This window comes from Cladosporium halotolerans (assembly GCF_011745625.1).
Source record: "Cladosporium halotolerans strain TM138-S3 chromosome Unknown Sca22, whole genome shotgun sequence".
In the NCBI taxonomy this organism is placed as follows: domain Eukaryota; kingdom Fungi; phylum Ascomycota; class Dothideomycetes; order Cladosporiales; family Cladosporiaceae; genus Cladosporium; species Cladosporium halotolerans.
In genome coordinates, this window is record NW_027191473.1 from 310,348 (window position 1) to 325,871 (window position 15,524).

The following is a 15,524-nucleotide window of genomic DNA, read 5'->3' on the forward strand; positions in this document are numbered from 1 at the left end:
CGCCTCGTCATGATCGCGAACTTTCCCAGAGCTGTGGTGGCATGCATGTGAACACTCTATTCGCTTGCGCCAGAACGCACACCATCTCAGCCATGCTTTCTACAGATCAGATACTTGAAGAGGCCGCTCGCGATGGCTCCATCGATATGTACGTATCGCTCATCCTCTCGCAACGGCCTCTTGACTAACTTGCGACAGCGCCGAGTGGCCTCGCGTGCTCGAGAACGTGCTCCAAAGGCTGCACAACGTGCGTTCCTCCTTGCTTCGCATCTGCCCTGACTCCACTGATTGCAAGTGCAGATTGTCTATACCGATTTTCCACTTCCCAGCATACCTCTCCCAGCCCCTCTGCCGTCCACCATCGACCCCGAGGTTGTAGCCTCAACACCGCCGCAGGCCGCCGGCGAACCCGACAATCGCGACCCAGACATTACCCTGCCCGACGCCGACGACGATACCGCTCCCACCGCTAGCCAGAGTAGCACGAAAGAGAACGATGCGCCGTCCGGTGGTGCCACAGTCAAACCCCCAGTCCCCAAATTCGACGAGCAGCGCTCGCCTCAGCAGAGTCAGCAACAGACGGACAGTATAGAGCCGCCATCCGGCACTTTGCCGCCGGATCTGTTGAGCTCATACCAAGCCTCTACGCGCGTGCTACAGGGCTCATTTGCGCAAAGCCCTCCATACACCATCCAGCGTCTGGCGGAGCTGGTATTATACCCTCGCAAGCACTACCGCTTCCTGCCCGCTTACCTGCGCGCGCTGGATCGCGTGATCGCTGTCAGCTCGCCTGTATCAGACTTCCCACTACCCAGCGGCATCAACACTGCGAATGGTGGCTTTCTCACAAATGGCGACTCGAACGGAGCACAAGAGAGGGAAGGACTTGGAAGTGATGAGAGCTTAGGCGGCGCGCTTCTCACACCGATCCCATGGCTGCGGAATAGCAATGGCCTCAACTCTGGCCAAGGAGACGGCGAACTCCATTCTGAAGGCACGGAAACCATCCAAGGCCCGAATGGCGCAGGGAGCATTGAGACTGTTAGTGTCACCGTCAACGGCGTACCCTCCGCCAGTAGTGCCTCGCACACATCCCCCAGCACCAGCACCCCCGCTTCACCGACGCTTAGTGAGCAGTCGGATGCGAGCACGGGCTCATCGACGGGATCTACAGAACAGCAACTGCGTGAGCAAGGCGGGGTTACACAAGGGGAATTGCTGAGACAGGAACAGGAAGCTGGTGTCGTGCCAGTCGCACAGACGGCTCCCAGACGTACGTTACTTTCTACAAGCGCGGCCGCAGTCGGGCGGGAAACGCCTAGTGGAGATGTGGTGATAGAGGGTAGCCCCGAGGAGATGGAGGAGCGGCCGGAGGAGCATCCTCATGCTCGCGGGCCAGATGTCATTGGAATGGAAGACATGGGCCCGCAGCAGCATCCGCTGGGAGATCAGCGCATCGACATGGAAGCTGCTGTTGGCAGACATCATTCGCCGCCGCTCCCTGCTTCAGAGGCAGAGGCGCCGGATGCAGATGCTATGCTTGACGATGCGAAGCAGGACGACGCGGGCAAGCCCGGGCAAGATCCTGCGGATTTTGAGAAAGATATCGCCAAGTTGAAGGAGACGTCGAATGAGGCAAAGGAGGAAGCGGCGAAGGATTCCCAGGGAGACGTCGTTGTTGGTGACGCTGACGGGCGCTCGGTGGATGAGATCGAGAAAGATGAGCCTTCGGCCAATTCGGGTGAACCTGACGCTGCGGATGCCACGGCACAGTGAATCCCGAACTGTCTAGCTACGAGAAATCAAACGACTAATGATATTCCATATGACTGCTGAATCGGATATGGATGTGAGTACGCGTAGTGCCGAGGAACGGACCAGTCTATGCAGTTTATTCGTCATGCTCGTTTCTTTCGATGTCTCCCATTATTACATGCAAGCACGAATTCAGCTATTTATTGTGTTCAACAGCATTTCTCGTTGTGCATAGATCTCCCAGAAATGGGATCCCGCAGCGTCGGCAATCCCCATCAGGCTACAAGGCCAACTCAGGCTTGCCACCTCACACAACCTCACTCACAAACATACGCGTCCGCGCACACCGAGATAACAGACTTCATCGCATTGACCGACATCAACACCATCAGATTGATACCCCTCTCGTATCATCTGACCAACCATGAACGGAGCTCTCTGCCCTACACGGTCCCGCGACCGCTCGGTGTCCTCGGGCGCCGACACTAGCCCGAACGTGGAGATTTTTGGCCGCCAGGCGATCATCGGCCGTCAATGATTAATCGGCCATGACGGCCTTATATGTTCCTGAGCTATGCTTTCGCGCGGAGCGAAAGTTGAAGAGAGGGAAGAGAGTGAGGTGTGATCTATGCCAGACTGGAGAGTCACCGCGGATTTTTTCGTCTCTGGCTCTTGGAAGAGCTTCGCTCGCCACTTTGGATTTTCCACCTGGTTGGATCAAGAACATACACGACTTAGATGAAGAGCAATAGTCGCAAGACGAGCTGTATCCTCATTAATACACCTACCCTTGAAATCACTACACACCAACCAACACCACCAAAACCAGCTGGACCAAGCCGCCAAAATGTTCGCCTGGTACACCGGCACACCCACCACGCCACCCCTGTGGCTCGCCGCCCGCACCTCCCGCACCTTCATCACGCTCACCGTCGCCATGGCCATCTTCACCGACATCTTCGTCTACGGCATCATCGTGCCCGTGGTGCCCTTCGCCCTCACCTCGCGCGCCGGCGTGCCCGAGTCCCGCATCCAGACCTGGGTGTCGATTCTGCTGGCCGTCTACGGCGCGGCACTGCTCGTCACGGCGCCCGTCTGCGGCTGGTTGGCGGATAGGTCGACGTCGAGGCGGGCGCCGTTGCTGTTGGGGTTGCTGGCGCTGGCGGGGAGTACGGTTTTGCTTTGCGTGGGGCGGTCGGTGGGGGTTATTGCTGCGGGGAGAGTGCTGCAGGGTGTTTCGGCTGCTGTTGTTTGGGTTGTTGGGTTGGCGCTGTTGGTTGATACGGTTGGGGGAGACGAGATTGGAGAGGCGATGGGGTATGTGGGGTTGGCGATGAGTTTGGGCGTTTTGCTGGCGCCGCTGCTGGGCGGTGTGGTGTTTGAGAGGGCTGGGTACTATGCTGTGTGGGCTATGGCTTTTGGGCTCATTGGGCTGGATATTGTGCTACGGTTGGCGATGGTAGAGAGGAAGATCGCTGTCAGGTGGGACGCGCAGTATGCGCCTAAGAGAGCGGAGATGGACGATGCCACCGCTGCGGGAGATACGGAACCGAAGCAACTGGATGAGAAAACCGACGGGACTTCCAGCGACGACGAAGCGGCAGAACCAAACAACGCTCCCTCACCATCTCCAGCCCCCGAACCATCATCACCCGACCACCCCACCCCGAAGCCCAAACCAAAATGGCACGCCCACCTCCCCCCCATCCTCCGCCTCCTCGCCTCCCGCCGCCTCCTCGCCGCCCTCTGGGCCGTCCTAATCCAATCCTCCCTCCTAACCTCCTTCGACAGCGTCCTCCCCCTCTTCGTCAAAACCACTTTCAACTGGTCCGCCACCGGCGCCGGCCTCATCTTCCTGCCCATCGTCATCCCGACCTTCCTGGGCCCCTACATCGGGCACCTCAGCGACCGCCACGGACCCCGCTGGTACGCGGCGGCCGGCTTCCTCGGCGCCAGCCCCTTCCTGATCCTCCTCCGGCTCGTGACGGCCAACACGCTGCGCCAGAAAGCCCTCCTCTGCGCGCTGCTGGCGCTCGTCGGCTTCTTCCTCATCCTGGCGATCACGCCCGTCATGGCCGAGGTCACGTACGCCGTCATGGCCAAGGAGCGCCGCCGCCCGCGCGGCTACTACGGCGCGCACGGGGCGTACGCGCAGGCTTACAGCCTGTTTAATATCGCCTGGGCGGCGGGGTGCATGGTCGGCCCGCTGCTGGCGGGGCTGGTGGTTGAGGCGGAGGGGTGGAGCGCGGCGACGCTGATTCTGGGGTGCGTGGCGGTTTTTACGGTGGTGCCGACGGTGGTTTGGACGGGGGGGAGTTGGCGGAAGAGAGGGCGGGAGGGGGTTGGGGAGAAGAAGGGGGAGGGAGTGTAGATTTGTGAGTGATGGGTTGCCAACGCGTGGCGTTGCGCTGCGTTGCATTTGATTGTTTGTATACGATTGGAGATAGAGATACCCCTGTGGATAAATGCATTGCGATAGAAATAAGCTCGTTATGGAAATAAGGTCGTTATGGTCCTCTATCAAAAACTTCTTCGTAACGTCGTCACCGGCCAAAATCGTCACTCTCATCAATCCCATCATAACGAACCCAATACAACAAAAACCCAAAACTCATAACCTCATCCCCCCAACCCCATGACTCATCAACCAACCGCCTCCTCAGCCCACCCCAAAAACCCTCGGCCCCCCCTCCAGCACCCTCCTCCAAGCCCCCAGCGCGCCCTCGCCCCCCTCCCCGCAACCCCTCACCCACACCCAGTCCATTTGCCAGAGAACGTCGAGCGGCAGCGCGGCGTCGGGGAATGTGCACCGCGGCGCGGCGGAGAGGAAGTACTCCTTGCTCGTGTCGGAAGCGAAGAGGGCGCGCACGGCGGCGACGAAGGGGGCGTAGAAAGAGGGGTCGGCGTCGGCGTCGGAGGACTCGGGGGCGAGGTCGAAGCCGTCGAGGATCACGGAGGGGCCGAAGGGGCGGAGGGGTTGCGTGGTGGAGTTGGTGGTGGGGGAGCCGAAGAGGTGCCAGAGGGTCTGGGCGAGGGTTTCTGCTTCGGCGGCGGAGGAAAAGGGGGTGTTGGCGGCGCTGAGGGAGAGGAGGATTTTCTTGCCGTGATGCGTTTGGCAGGTTGCGATTTGGGAGGCGAGGGCGGGGCAGGATTGGAGGGCTGGAGCGCCGGCGGCGAGTTGGGCTGGGGAAGGGGGGTCGCAGGCGGGGCCGAGCGAGAGGGTCGGGTAGTTGGGGGAGGTCGGGGAGGTGAAGGAGGTTAGGGAGGAGAGGAGGATTATGTCGACGGCGGGGTTGGCGCAGAGGGTTAGGAGGCTGTCGGGGGTAGTTGCGGAGGTGCTGTCGTAGTAGACTGCGACGTTGGAGGTGGAGTCGGGGTCGAAGGTGTATGAGGAGGGTGTGGGTGAGACAGGAGCGTACGAAGGAGGCAGGACTTCTGTGGTGGATGGAGGGGGCTCAGATTCCGCTGAGGACTGCAGCACTTGCGTGAGCGTTTCTGTGGGTGCATCCGTGTTGGACTCTGTGTGGCCATCCACATCCGACCATGGAGCAGGCGGAGTGAATTCAGGTTCGAGAGAGACGTTGGTTGTAGTCATGTCCGAGCTCGTGCTGGACATGACATCCGACTCTGGTGGAGATGGACTGGGCTCAGAGTTGAGTGCCTCTGTGCTTGAGTCTGTAAGTTCGCTCGTACTAGGCTCGAGAGTTGGCTCAGGCGTGAGTGCCTCCGTGCTCGACTCAATGGGCTCACTCATGCTGATCTCGACAGTCGACTCAGGCCACGGCGCAGGCTGAGTGAATCCCGGCCCGAAGAAATCCGTAGTCACCGCGACATCCTCCGGTGTACTGGGCTGGACATCGGATTCAGGCCAGGGTGCAGGCGGCGTGAGGAACGTTCCATTAACAGTCAGCGCCGTTTCATTAATCGCCCCTCCCGTCACCATTGACATGTGCTTCGTGATGGTTACGTTCGACGTCAAAGTGCGGGTGACGCGGATCGTGCTGGTAGTAATGGAATCGGTAGCGTGAGAGGAGGCGTTAGTTGCAATGGAGTTGTTTGTGTTCACACTTCCTGTGACTATAGGCGGTGATGGAGACAAGACCGGACCGACAGGTGAGACAGGACTGGAGCCAGAATTGTTGATGATGCTGGCGACCAGATCTTCGAGCTCCTTGAGGCGCTGCTCTAGCCCTACGATGAAAGACCAGAGATCTTCGGGAAGGTCGCTAAGGCCGGAAGAAATCTTCTGCATGTCCTCGATTAGGGCATTGGCGGCCGTGAAAGAAGGTGAAGCTGCGCTCGTGGTTGAGGAGGCGAAGGTGCCTATACGATCACGGGGGTAATGGCGGTGGTTTGGTCTTCGATGGGCATGTCGAGCGACAGCTGTATGCGGGAATACGAAGAGGATGCACAAAAATATGCTGAAGCGAGAGATTCGTGAAATCATGATGCTGGGCTTAAGCGCCACTGAGTTGCTCGACGACGTCCCTTTCACCTACCTTCATCGTTGCCGGTGGATATATGTCGATGGTCATGGTGGAGGCTGAAGAAAGAATGGTGGCAGAAAGAAAGATGGCAAGTGCATGAAGACGCTATGCAGGTGATGAAGCTGGGTGGATGCACGAGAGGCCAAGTCCACATTCCTGGAGGTTTGGCAGGAATGTTGGAGCCTCGACTCACCTATACTGGTGGGTGAACATCAGTTGGACCAAAAGGCGATACGGTCAATGTTCACTATAAATGCACAGCAATGTGAAGGTGAAGTCGCATGTTTAACCGCGTGTAAGGTTAAAGCTGCTCTCTCCACGTTTAGCGGGCAGAATTGGCTGCAGTGGTGCATGGAGACATGCAGCTGTCACGCATGATCGACACTACTGGAGTTTGTCTGATCTCACCACCTGTCGATCCGGGGCAGCCGGCCGCTGCACATTTGATACGCGTGCATGAGTGGATGGTGATGTGATGACTGCACCGGTTGAAAGTGGGCGTTGTCGCTCTCGCCAGGTCGACAGGTCGAGCAGCGTGACGGCAGGGCAAGCTGACAGATTCTCGCAGCTAGCGGTAGCTGTGGCTGCGGGCTAGAGCATTGCGGCGCAGCTATCGTGCGTGGTAGCCTCGATCGTGCGCGTGTTGACGGCGAGAGCCGTTTGATGCGCGCTGAACGTGAGTGGAAGGGTGTCGGATGGGTGTCTCTGCCATCCGTTTGAAATGGCGGGGAGGTGTATGATGATGATGCAGGGAGGTGTATGATGCAGCGTCGAAGAAGGACTACATCATCAGGGTTGCAGCGAGGCTGGAGGTGTCTCGGATTGCAAGACAGCAGCAGCGCTCGACGGACGGCACGGCAGCGCAGCCCTACCCCGCCAAGCGCGGCGGCGGTGGAGGCGGGTGGAGCGAGTGGAGCGGGCGAGAGAAAAGCGCAGGCAGAGCGCGCACGAGGTGGAGATGCCGATGCCGAGGCTGAGCGGCGCTGCAGCAGGCCAGTGGTAGGTACCTTAGCCCAGGCGCAGCGGTGCCAGTGCCAGTGCCAGTGCCAGTGCCAGTGCCAGTGCCAGTGCCAGTGCCAGCCGTCTGGACTGTGGCAATCCGCGCATGCATGCGAGTGCGAGATGATACCCTAGGTACAGTAGTAATCTGCAGCTGCCTTGCTCAGCGATAACGGGCGCTGAGAGGAGGCGATGGCCTGATGGAGTGACAGCACTCAACAACAGCACTCGCCATCAATCGACAGCACTCGCCGTCAATAATCGACAGGAGACGGCTCAGAATGCTGATGGACGGTCCAGGGACGGGCGACAAGCGAGCGGCGGCATGGCAATGATGCAAAGAGCCGCGCGAGAGCCGTGTGCGCGCCTGTCGCATCGCAGTCCATCAGCCTTTCTGCTCCGTCTGCCCCGTCTGCCTTTCGGGGCGAGCGCTGCTGCACCGCGGTTGGCTGCTGAGCCTGCCCGCCCCGCAGATCGCAAGGCCCTGCGCCCGCCAACTGCCAAACCTTCTTGACTCTCGCGACCCTCGTCCGCTGCTCTGCTCGTGCTGACGCTCCGTCCATCCCGCCTGTGCTAAAACCACTCGGCACCGCTGCTGGCGCCGTGCAGGTTGCAGCCGGTGATAAGTGCTGCCGTCACATTCCGCCGCCGCCGACAACCCGTCTCGCTAATCCTCACTACCCACGACAAGGGTGCACACCGCGCATAACCCCAGAGTTGCTGGCAACCGGTCCGCCGCGAATCCCTGTGTCCCTCGTCTAGTCGTCTACACTACTCCTCCACCGCCGACACCGCCACGGCCAGACGCCAAACAAACACCTGTGCAGGCCGCAGCAGAAGAGACTCAGCCTCGAACAACACACGAATCATCCTCCCCCTCCCGCGCCAACACTACCTACTTCCAACAGCCTCGCTGGCTCCGTGGCTTAGCGCGTTCCGTGACAGCGCTGCCTTCTGCTTTGAAAGAAAGAAGAATGTACTAGGCGCTGGCGCCGAATCCTGCCGCTCTGTTGTCGACCAGCATTTGTTACACCCGTCTGCTCGCCAAAACACTTAGCGATACCACACAATGTCGTCCTACGGCTCGACAATGACCGCTCCAGCGGCTACGAAGCAACCTCGAGCAAAACTCCACAAGCGCGGCAACTCCGGCTCTTCCACTCCCACCAGTGGACCGCCCTCGGCACTGCGAGGTAGCCTCGACGCTTTCACAACACCATGGGTGACATACGAGGAGCCCACTTCAGAAATCTCCTCGCCCAAACCCTTGGTACCAACTCCCAGATTAAAACCATACCTCCGGAAATCCTCTTCACAAAAAGACGATCAAGGGAAGCTTGACCTGTCAACGTCAACAGTAGAAAACGAAGGATTAGCAGGCTTAGGAATACAAGATTTCGGCACAAGGACCGCCAGCGACGTCTCCTTCTCCCGCTCAAGTCGCCGAACAGCCTCCCACTCGCGAACAGTCAGCGGCTGCTCCTCCGCCTCCACCGGCTCCGGCTCCTTCAAACCCACGCACCCCTTCATCCACCCCATGCGCCGCGAACCCCGCCCCTACACCCCTCCCCTCGGCCACTCGAGCGCCTCCTCCCTGAACGAAGAAGAAGCCAACGAAAGCAGCGACATGGTCGACGACGAGTTCAAACCCGCCGGCGGGGGCTACAGCTACCACTCCCGCCGCAGCACCTCCATCAGCTCCACGCCACAAATCGCCCCCACGCCCCTCTCACAATCCCACACCGCCCTCGACCTCGACCCCACCACCCTCGGCATCCCCCCCAAACTCACCTCCGCCCCCTCCCAGTCCCCCCTGGACCCGGACCCCTCCCCGCCCAACACCAAACTCCCCCCTCTCCTCCTGCACAAACGCTCCGCCTCCGCCGCCACCGCCCCAACAGCCAGCACCTCCTCGCCGACCGAGCCCCGCCCCCGCGCCAGCATCGACCGCGCCGTCTCCTACATCTCCCGCCGCTCGACAAACACAGAGCCCGCCGAGCCCCCGCCCTCGCGCTCCGAGCGCATCCGCCTCGCGCGCGCCAAGTTCGACGCCAAAGAGGCAAGCAAGGACCGCAAGGCGGCGCAGAAGCTGGCGCGGCGCAGCGAGGCGGAGGAGCAACAGCAGCAGCGCGCGAGCAACGTCAGCAGCGGGCGGCGGCCGAGTCTGGCCGCGCTGCAGAGCGGGCGCTTGCGGAGGGACAGTAAGCGGGACAGCAGGGAGATGAACACGTCCGCTGGCGAGAAGGAGAAGGGGAGGCGGGATGTGGGTTGCAGGCCTTACGAGGCGCTGGAGGGCGCGGGGTTGCCGGTCAGGAGCGACGCCGCGGCGGGGGTTTGGGAGGAGAAGACGCCGGAGGAGGTCGTGCGGAGCTTTCCGAGGCGGAGGGGTGCGGGTGCGGCGGCCAAGGGCGGGTGGGTGAGGTTCGAGACGTGGGTGAGGACGCGGGTCGCGAGTTGTGGGGGGGAGAGGAGGTGATCTTGAGAGTGCCGGGAGAAAGCAATGCATCGCCCTCCTCGGAGATGGCAAGAGAGAGAGGAAGATATCCAACGACATGTAGGACTACGCACATTGAGATGAAGGAATGAAAGAACAAAAACATTTTAAATACTGTCTTGCCTTGAGCTATCCTCGTACTCAAAAGCTCTCATTCCTAACATATCCTATGTGCAATGAGAAGATGTACTGTACCAATGGATTGTGTACACGCTGAGACTTGGTCAGAGAAATGTCTAGTAGCCTGACAGTCACAGTCACTTGGGCGTATGAAGGTCAACTTCCGAGTCCGAAGTAATGAACATGTCGGCGATGGCCGACTTTATCTTTTTTCATGCAATTCTATGCACAAGTGACGAGTGTGTCTCTACAGCTGTTTCACTCAACGGCCTCTTTTCCACGTGATTCCACACAAGAGTGCCCTGTGTCACTGCTTCTCCTGAAATACCAATGGCCAAGAGTGCACCAGCCGCAGAAACATCCAGACTTCATCTTCAAGACGACATGACAGCAACTTCGTCATCACGTCTCCACCCGCGGACACGATTATGCCCAAAGAGCACAAAGCTGTCACGAAATGGTGCCTGAGCACGGCCGAAGAGGGTCTCGTTTCAGTCAAGCCCCACGCCAACACAGGAGCAACCAGCGGCTACGTCACTTGGCCTGAGCTCTACCTGCCCGCATCATCCCACCTTGCACGCGACCTCTCCTCTCGCGAGGTTAAAGCTGCTCTTGTCCATTGAAAAGCTACTTGCCTTCTCCTTCTTCTCCTCCAATTCAAACACAAGCAATCAAACACTCCATCACCGCAACTCACCACCAACAACCTCCACAACTCACCACCACCACCTCATCCCACATACACAACCACCATCATGCGCGGAAACGCCTCCCAGATCAAGGTCCACCTCAAGGGCGCCGAGGACGACTTCGTGATCTTCGCCGACAGCAAGCAGGCCGTCGAGGACTGGAAGAAGGACAAGAGCGTGCCCCTCGCCCAGGTCGTCAGCGGCTTCAAGATCTTCGTCACCCACAAGTAAGCATACCTCATCACCTGGCAGCATAGCTGTCGTTTTCGAGCGTCTCGGCTGACAGTGCTTCTCTTCCACAGGCAGGGCAACCAGGGCGTGATGGACGGCGCTTCTAAGGGCCAGCTCGAGGCCGAGTTCGGTACTTCCAAGGACGACGAGGTCGTTGCTCAGCTCCTTGAGAGGGGCACTATTATCGAGAGCGAGGTATGACTCAGGCGTCCATTTCCCTTCTTGGATCAAGGTCCGAGCAAGATGCAATTATTCGTTCAGACATACTAACCCTTGTTTAACAGAACACCGGCCGTGACGGCGTCAAGAACATCAGCAGCGGCGGCTCCGTCGCCCACTAAGCATATCCCACAATCACCATCATCATTACGACAAGCAAAGGAAGACGAAGGTTACGATAGACGATCATCTCGTGCGTTGAACGCATGTCAGGGAGGGAATAGCAAGCATGGATGCGGACGGGAGAGCACGGCGTGAGAGATCGCCATGCGGCTCCTGAGCTGCAACAGCAAGCCTGCTGTTGTTCATTGTCGCCTTTGAGAAATCTATGGCGCAATGAGCGTACGCTGCATGCATGGCTGGAAGTCTGATCATGGAATCAAGTAAGCAGAAAACCGAAAAAATGATAATGCAAACCCCCCACCCAGTCTCGTCTATCTTTCAAAGTGAACGCACCCATGTCTTATATTTTATTGTCCAGACCACTCCAGACCACTCTCCTCGTACAGTGTCCCAAGATGAAGATGCTTCCGTCACTCTGGTTACCTCGCCTGGGTCGCTCCTTCCTTACCTTGCGCGCCGGGTGACTGCAGCCCACGCGCGTGCGCGCATAAACATCGCACTGAAGCTTCTCCAGCTTGACTTCACTCAACCACTCATACGATGGTCGAGCGACCACATAGACAATCATTCAAGCCCACACGCACGCCACGCGAGTAGGGATTCTGAACCACGCTTAATTGATAATTGGTGACCGCCTGTCGGTAACGCGTCGTCGTTACCTGACTGCGCGTGAACCAACGACGGCCGTTTGCGAGTGAAGTCCACTTGCTGAAAGACTTAAATTCAGTGAGAGACATACCTCAGCTGCACGTCTGAGAGTGAAGCGCTTGCCACTGCCACTGGCCGCTTTGCTTTGCTCTCACTGTCTTGCTTGCGCTTCAAGGGGGACCCTGCTGGCATTGTTCTTGGGCAACTTCGCGTCGGCCACGTTCACGTAAAACGCGACACCCACCTTACCTCAGCACAACTTCTCGCCTTCAACATCGTGACACCACAACAACAGTACCGGTCATCGCGCTGCACCAACACCATCAAAACTCTTCAACGAACCTGCGAATACGCACTTCGCTTACCTCTCGCGTCACTCCACTCCCTTTCATCACAGTCCAGCGGTAGTATGCAGGACTCACCCAATCACACTCTGTGGGCCACTCAACATCTCAAGCAGCGGCTGCCTGCTGAGATAGTTGAAACCATCATGGATCACCTAGATCCTCTCAGAACGGGCTCGCGCAACCAGGCGGTGCGCCAGGCCAAAGCGACGCGCGATGACAAAGCGCAGATCGCATACATCCCTCCGATCGACGGCAAATGCTGGCTTGAAAGAATGCCCAACGAGGTCTTCAGAGGAATCTTCTCTGACTTCATGCCGCCGCGTGACGAAGTGATCGCTCCGACTTGCAACGACCATCCGCGCGTCAAGTCCAGCAGCGACGAGAAGTCACCGAATCCGCGTGGCCAGCTCGTCGACCTGTTAACGCTCAGTAAGAAGATCCGCGATCAGCTCTCCGAGGTCATTTACGAGGAGCGCAGTTTCAGCATTCACATCCACCAAGGCATTCGCGACGCTGGCATCGAGTTCCTCCACGTGGGTCGCCAGCCCCTCCAGTACCTCGACAACCTAGATGACGTCCGTTTCGACAAGTTCCGCACCGGCGAAATGTTCGGATTCCAGCGTCTGCAGAAAATCCGAATCTTCATCTTCCCTAGCAATGAGACGTCTCGCAACACTGCTATCAACACATACTTCATGTCCCTCGCGCTCAGCAAGCTCCTTGCTCGTGACGGACAAGAGAAGAACCGCATCATTTCGATCGATATCAGTTTCATTGAGCCCGTGTCTAGCTCTCCTCATTCAAAATCCGGCAGAGCCGCCATCATGGCCGCCGAGAACTTGTGGTGGGATCCGGACAAGCAGCGCGCCCGCGAGACCAGCATCCACGGCATATCCGACCTCGAGCTCGCCCTCCGTCCCTTTGCCAACCTTTCCGCAGTCCACAACGTGGAAATCCTCCTCCCTTACAAGCTCCAGATGGATCCCGCCAGCGTTTCTTTCGCTTCCGCGCTCAAGCGCAGCATGGAGGCCCCGACTCCCGATCCCAACTTCACCAGCGACGAGCTAGAGAGAAAGATCGAGAGCGCCCGCTACGGCCTCCAAGACTACATCAACAAGATGCTCTTTGGCGGCACCTGGGCTCCGGTCCCCAAGCTCACCGAAGCCGAGATCGACGCCGACAAGGCTGATGGTTCCGGCGACGTGGACCAAGACGGCACGACGACCGACCTCAAGCCCTCGCACTCCCTCTCACCGACCATCGACTCCGACTATCTTTCAAGAGGCAAACGCAAGCGCTTCGTCGACGTCGACGCCACCGAGCGCCCTGACATCCGCGACCACGACTTCGACGCCGAGGACGAGTACGACGATTTCCTCTTCGGCGACGACGCCGAGATCACCGCCAACCCTCTCTCCGACAAAGTCGCGCAGTTCGCCGACATGTTCCAGGTCTCGGGCGATATTGCCCGGCGCGTGCTGGATCGCGTCGATAACAATCTCGACCGCGCGGTGGAGAGCTTCATCACCGATCGCGAGAGGGTTATGAGTTTTGCCGAAAGGAGGGAGAAGACTTCTGAGAAACCGGAGAAGCCGCGTTCAAAGGAACCAAAGACGGAGGAGCCGATTACGTTGAGTGACGCTGAGGAGGAGGAGACAGAGGCGGACTATGAGACCTTTAATCGCACGCGCCCGTCCCCTGTGTGGCTTGACAAGCATCTGAAGACGACGTACGGGAGCGCACCCGCCCCTGTGGCGCATTTACCGCGGACAGGATCCGATCGCGACAGGAGCAATGGCAACCAGGACGAGGCTCGCGCGGCGCTCAAGCAGGGGGAGACCACTCGCCGCGCGACCCGTGCGTCGGCTAAGAGCATGCAGCATCATTCGGCTCTGCTGGGCGCGCGCGACGACTCTGCTTACTCGAGCGGCGCGGAGCAGGGCATGGCTTCCAGTCGCGGTCGTTGGAACTCAACCAAGTCGTTGGGGGCTCAGCCGAAGAGGAAGAAGAAGAGCGCGAAGACCTGGTATGAGAAAGAATATCATGCCCGGAAACTCAGGGATTCGATCGATTCGAGTGGGTCTGGCGCTGATCCCACTGGCGTCGTGAGCGGTACCGACAATGTCTTGGGTTCTGGAGATGATTCTCAGGACCAGCAGCCTGGTGGCCATGCATTGAATAAGCCTGTTTCGGAGATCGCTCGACCGTCGCCGAACCAGGTTCCTTCGCCTGGCGGGAACGCTCATCAGAGCAAGAAGAGACTTGATTCTCCGAACACTCACGGCAGCGGCTCTGGAAACAACAGCTTGAATGAGAACAACAACTCCGGCCCGACCGCTCTGCCACAGCACTGGATCTTAACTTCCTTCCAGCAGCCCGCCTAGCCCCCGACCTGGTTCGGACACCCTCGCAACCGTCCTTCACAGTCAACACACGGCCCACCTCCTCCGACTCTGCGCGGTTTCCGCGCGCCTCCGGCAATGTCGCCGCAGAACCCCGCCCCAACCGCATCCTCCTACATCATCACCTCCGACTCCGCCGCCGGAACCACGCCCCGCTTCCCGTTACCGCTCGCTTCGACGACTAACGCTGCGGATGGAGCAGACACGACGACTCTGACGCCGACGCTGCAGCGTTCGAATCTTAGCGGTGGGTTGGAGAGCATGGCTGTGAGCGAGAAAGAGAGTCCGGAGGGCGGCGTGCTGGTTGGAGAGCGGGAGGGGGTTGGGGAGGGGTTTTGGGGGAGGGGGGATGTTTGATGAGCGGGTGGCTTCGTTTGAAGACGACGATGGGATGAGGTGGGAGGAGGGTGGGATGTGCAGCTTTGCTTGCTGCTTCGTCACGGGATGAACATGAGGATGAGTAAACATGAGGGTGGAGTTTGTTTGCGATGATGGGAGTACGGGGTATGATGGGTGGAGGATGGTTGGTTCCAATCTGGCGGCATTGAGGGAGTCGAGGCATTGGAACGGGTGGCTATCGGGGAAATGTGGGTTTTGGTTTTCTTTGATGATTGGTGGGGTTGATGGATTGTTTTTCTGAATGGGTTTCTTCTTAACTGTCGTCATTGGAGGGTTAATGTGGATTGGTCGAGTTGACTGAATGAGCGGCAAAGAAATGAGAAGCGAATTGAATGAATGCAGAATGGAAAATGAAACTTTATTGAATGAGCACTACCAGTACTACTCCATTGGACGAGCTATCGAGTGAATCGATCAATTTGCATCTGCACAGTTCGTGTTCAGCGAGAACTCGGGAGGTTGGCCTAGGCGTCTTGCCAACGTGCTTCGCTCGCGTCGATCACAGCTCGCACGAACTGGGAATACAGTACGCGTGGTCTGGGTGCGAGATCGTCGTCGATAGGCAGCTGACTAGAGCTTGTAAGCATACAACAGCCTCGAGGCGTGTTCAG

The 15,524-nt window shown here is 58.7% G+C and overlaps 6 protein-coding genes across 6 annotated transcripts; 5 read left to right on the plus strand and 1 right to left on the minus strand.

Annotated features, from left to right (window-relative positions):
* Positions 1 to 92: 92 nt before the first annotated feature.
* On the plus strand, positions 93 to 1,969 carry WHR41_06207 (uncharacterized protein; the record flags this gene model as incomplete). Its single annotated transcript, XM_069374812.1, has 4 exons — positions 93 to 148; positions 199 to 247; positions 301 to 1,041; positions 1,234 to 1,969. 4 exons carry the CDS (start codon positions 93 to 95, stop codon positions 1,774 to 1,776), a joined length of 1,389 nt encoding a protein of 462 aa, XP_069228108.1. The 3' UTR covers positions 1,777 to 1,969.
* A 633-nt stretch (positions 1,970 to 2,602) lies between these two features.
* WHR41_06208 (uncharacterized protein) lies at positions 2,603 to 4,126 on the plus strand (the record flags this gene model as incomplete). Its single annotated transcript, XM_069374813.1, has 1 exon — positions 2,603 to 4,126. One exon carries the CDS (start codon positions 2,603 to 2,605, stop codon positions 4,124 to 4,126), a length of 1,524 nt encoding a protein of 507 aa, XP_069228111.1.
* Positions 4,127 to 4,414: 288 nt separating this feature from the next.
* On the minus strand, positions 4,415 to 6,007 carry WHR41_06209 (uncharacterized protein; the record flags this gene model as incomplete). The annotated part of the gene is made up of 1 exon (XM_069374814.1): positions 4,415 to 6,007. One exon carries the CDS (start codon positions 6,005 to 6,007, stop codon positions 4,415 to 4,417), a length of 1,593 nt encoding a protein of 530 aa, XP_069228112.1.
* A 2,303-nt stretch (positions 6,008 to 8,310) lies between these two features.
* On the plus strand, positions 8,311 to 9,717 carry WHR41_06210 (uncharacterized protein; the record flags this gene model as incomplete). The annotated part of the gene is made up of 1 exon (XM_069374815.1): positions 8,311 to 9,717. The coding sequence occupies one exon, from the start codon at positions 8,311 to 8,313 to the stop codon at positions 9,715 to 9,717; it is 1,407 nt and encodes a 468-aa protein (XP_069228032.1).
* Positions 9,718 to 10,462: 745 nt separating this feature from the next.
* WHR41_06211 (uncharacterized protein) lies at positions 10,463 to 11,431 on the plus strand. Its single transcript, XM_069374816.1, has 3 exons — positions 10,463 to 10,771; positions 10,847 to 10,970; positions 11,060 to 11,431. Exons 1-3 carry the CDS (start codon positions 10,611 to 10,613, stop codon positions 11,114 to 11,116), a joined length of 342 nt encoding a protein of 113 aa, XP_069228031.1. The 5' UTR covers positions 10,463 to 10,610; the 3' UTR covers positions 11,117 to 11,431.
* An 824-nt stretch (positions 11,432 to 12,255) lies between these two features.
* On the plus strand, positions 12,256 to 14,496 carry WHR41_06212 (uncharacterized protein; the record flags this gene model as incomplete). Its single annotated transcript, XM_069374817.1, has 1 exon — positions 12,256 to 14,496. The coding sequence occupies one exon, from the start codon at positions 12,256 to 12,258 to the stop codon at positions 14,494 to 14,496; it is 2,241 nt and encodes a 746-aa protein (XP_069228034.1).
* Between the last annotated feature and the right edge of the window lie 1,028 nt (positions 14,497 to 15,524).

Excerpts from the sequence above, each read along its gene's own strand:
- WHR41_06211 (XM_069374816.1), top strand. The coding sequence starts at position 10,611 with ATGCGCGGAAACGCCTCCCAGATCAAGGTCCACCTCAAGGGCGCCGAG. Across the intron at positions 10,772-10,846 it reads AAGATCTTCGTCACCCACAA|GCAGGGCAACCAGGGCGTGA; the intron begins GTAAGCATACCT and ends TCTCTTCCACAG. Across the intron at positions 10,971-11,059 it reads GCACTATTATCGAGAGCGAG|AACACCGGCCGTGACGGCGT; the intron begins GTATGACTCAGG and ends CTTGTTTAACAG.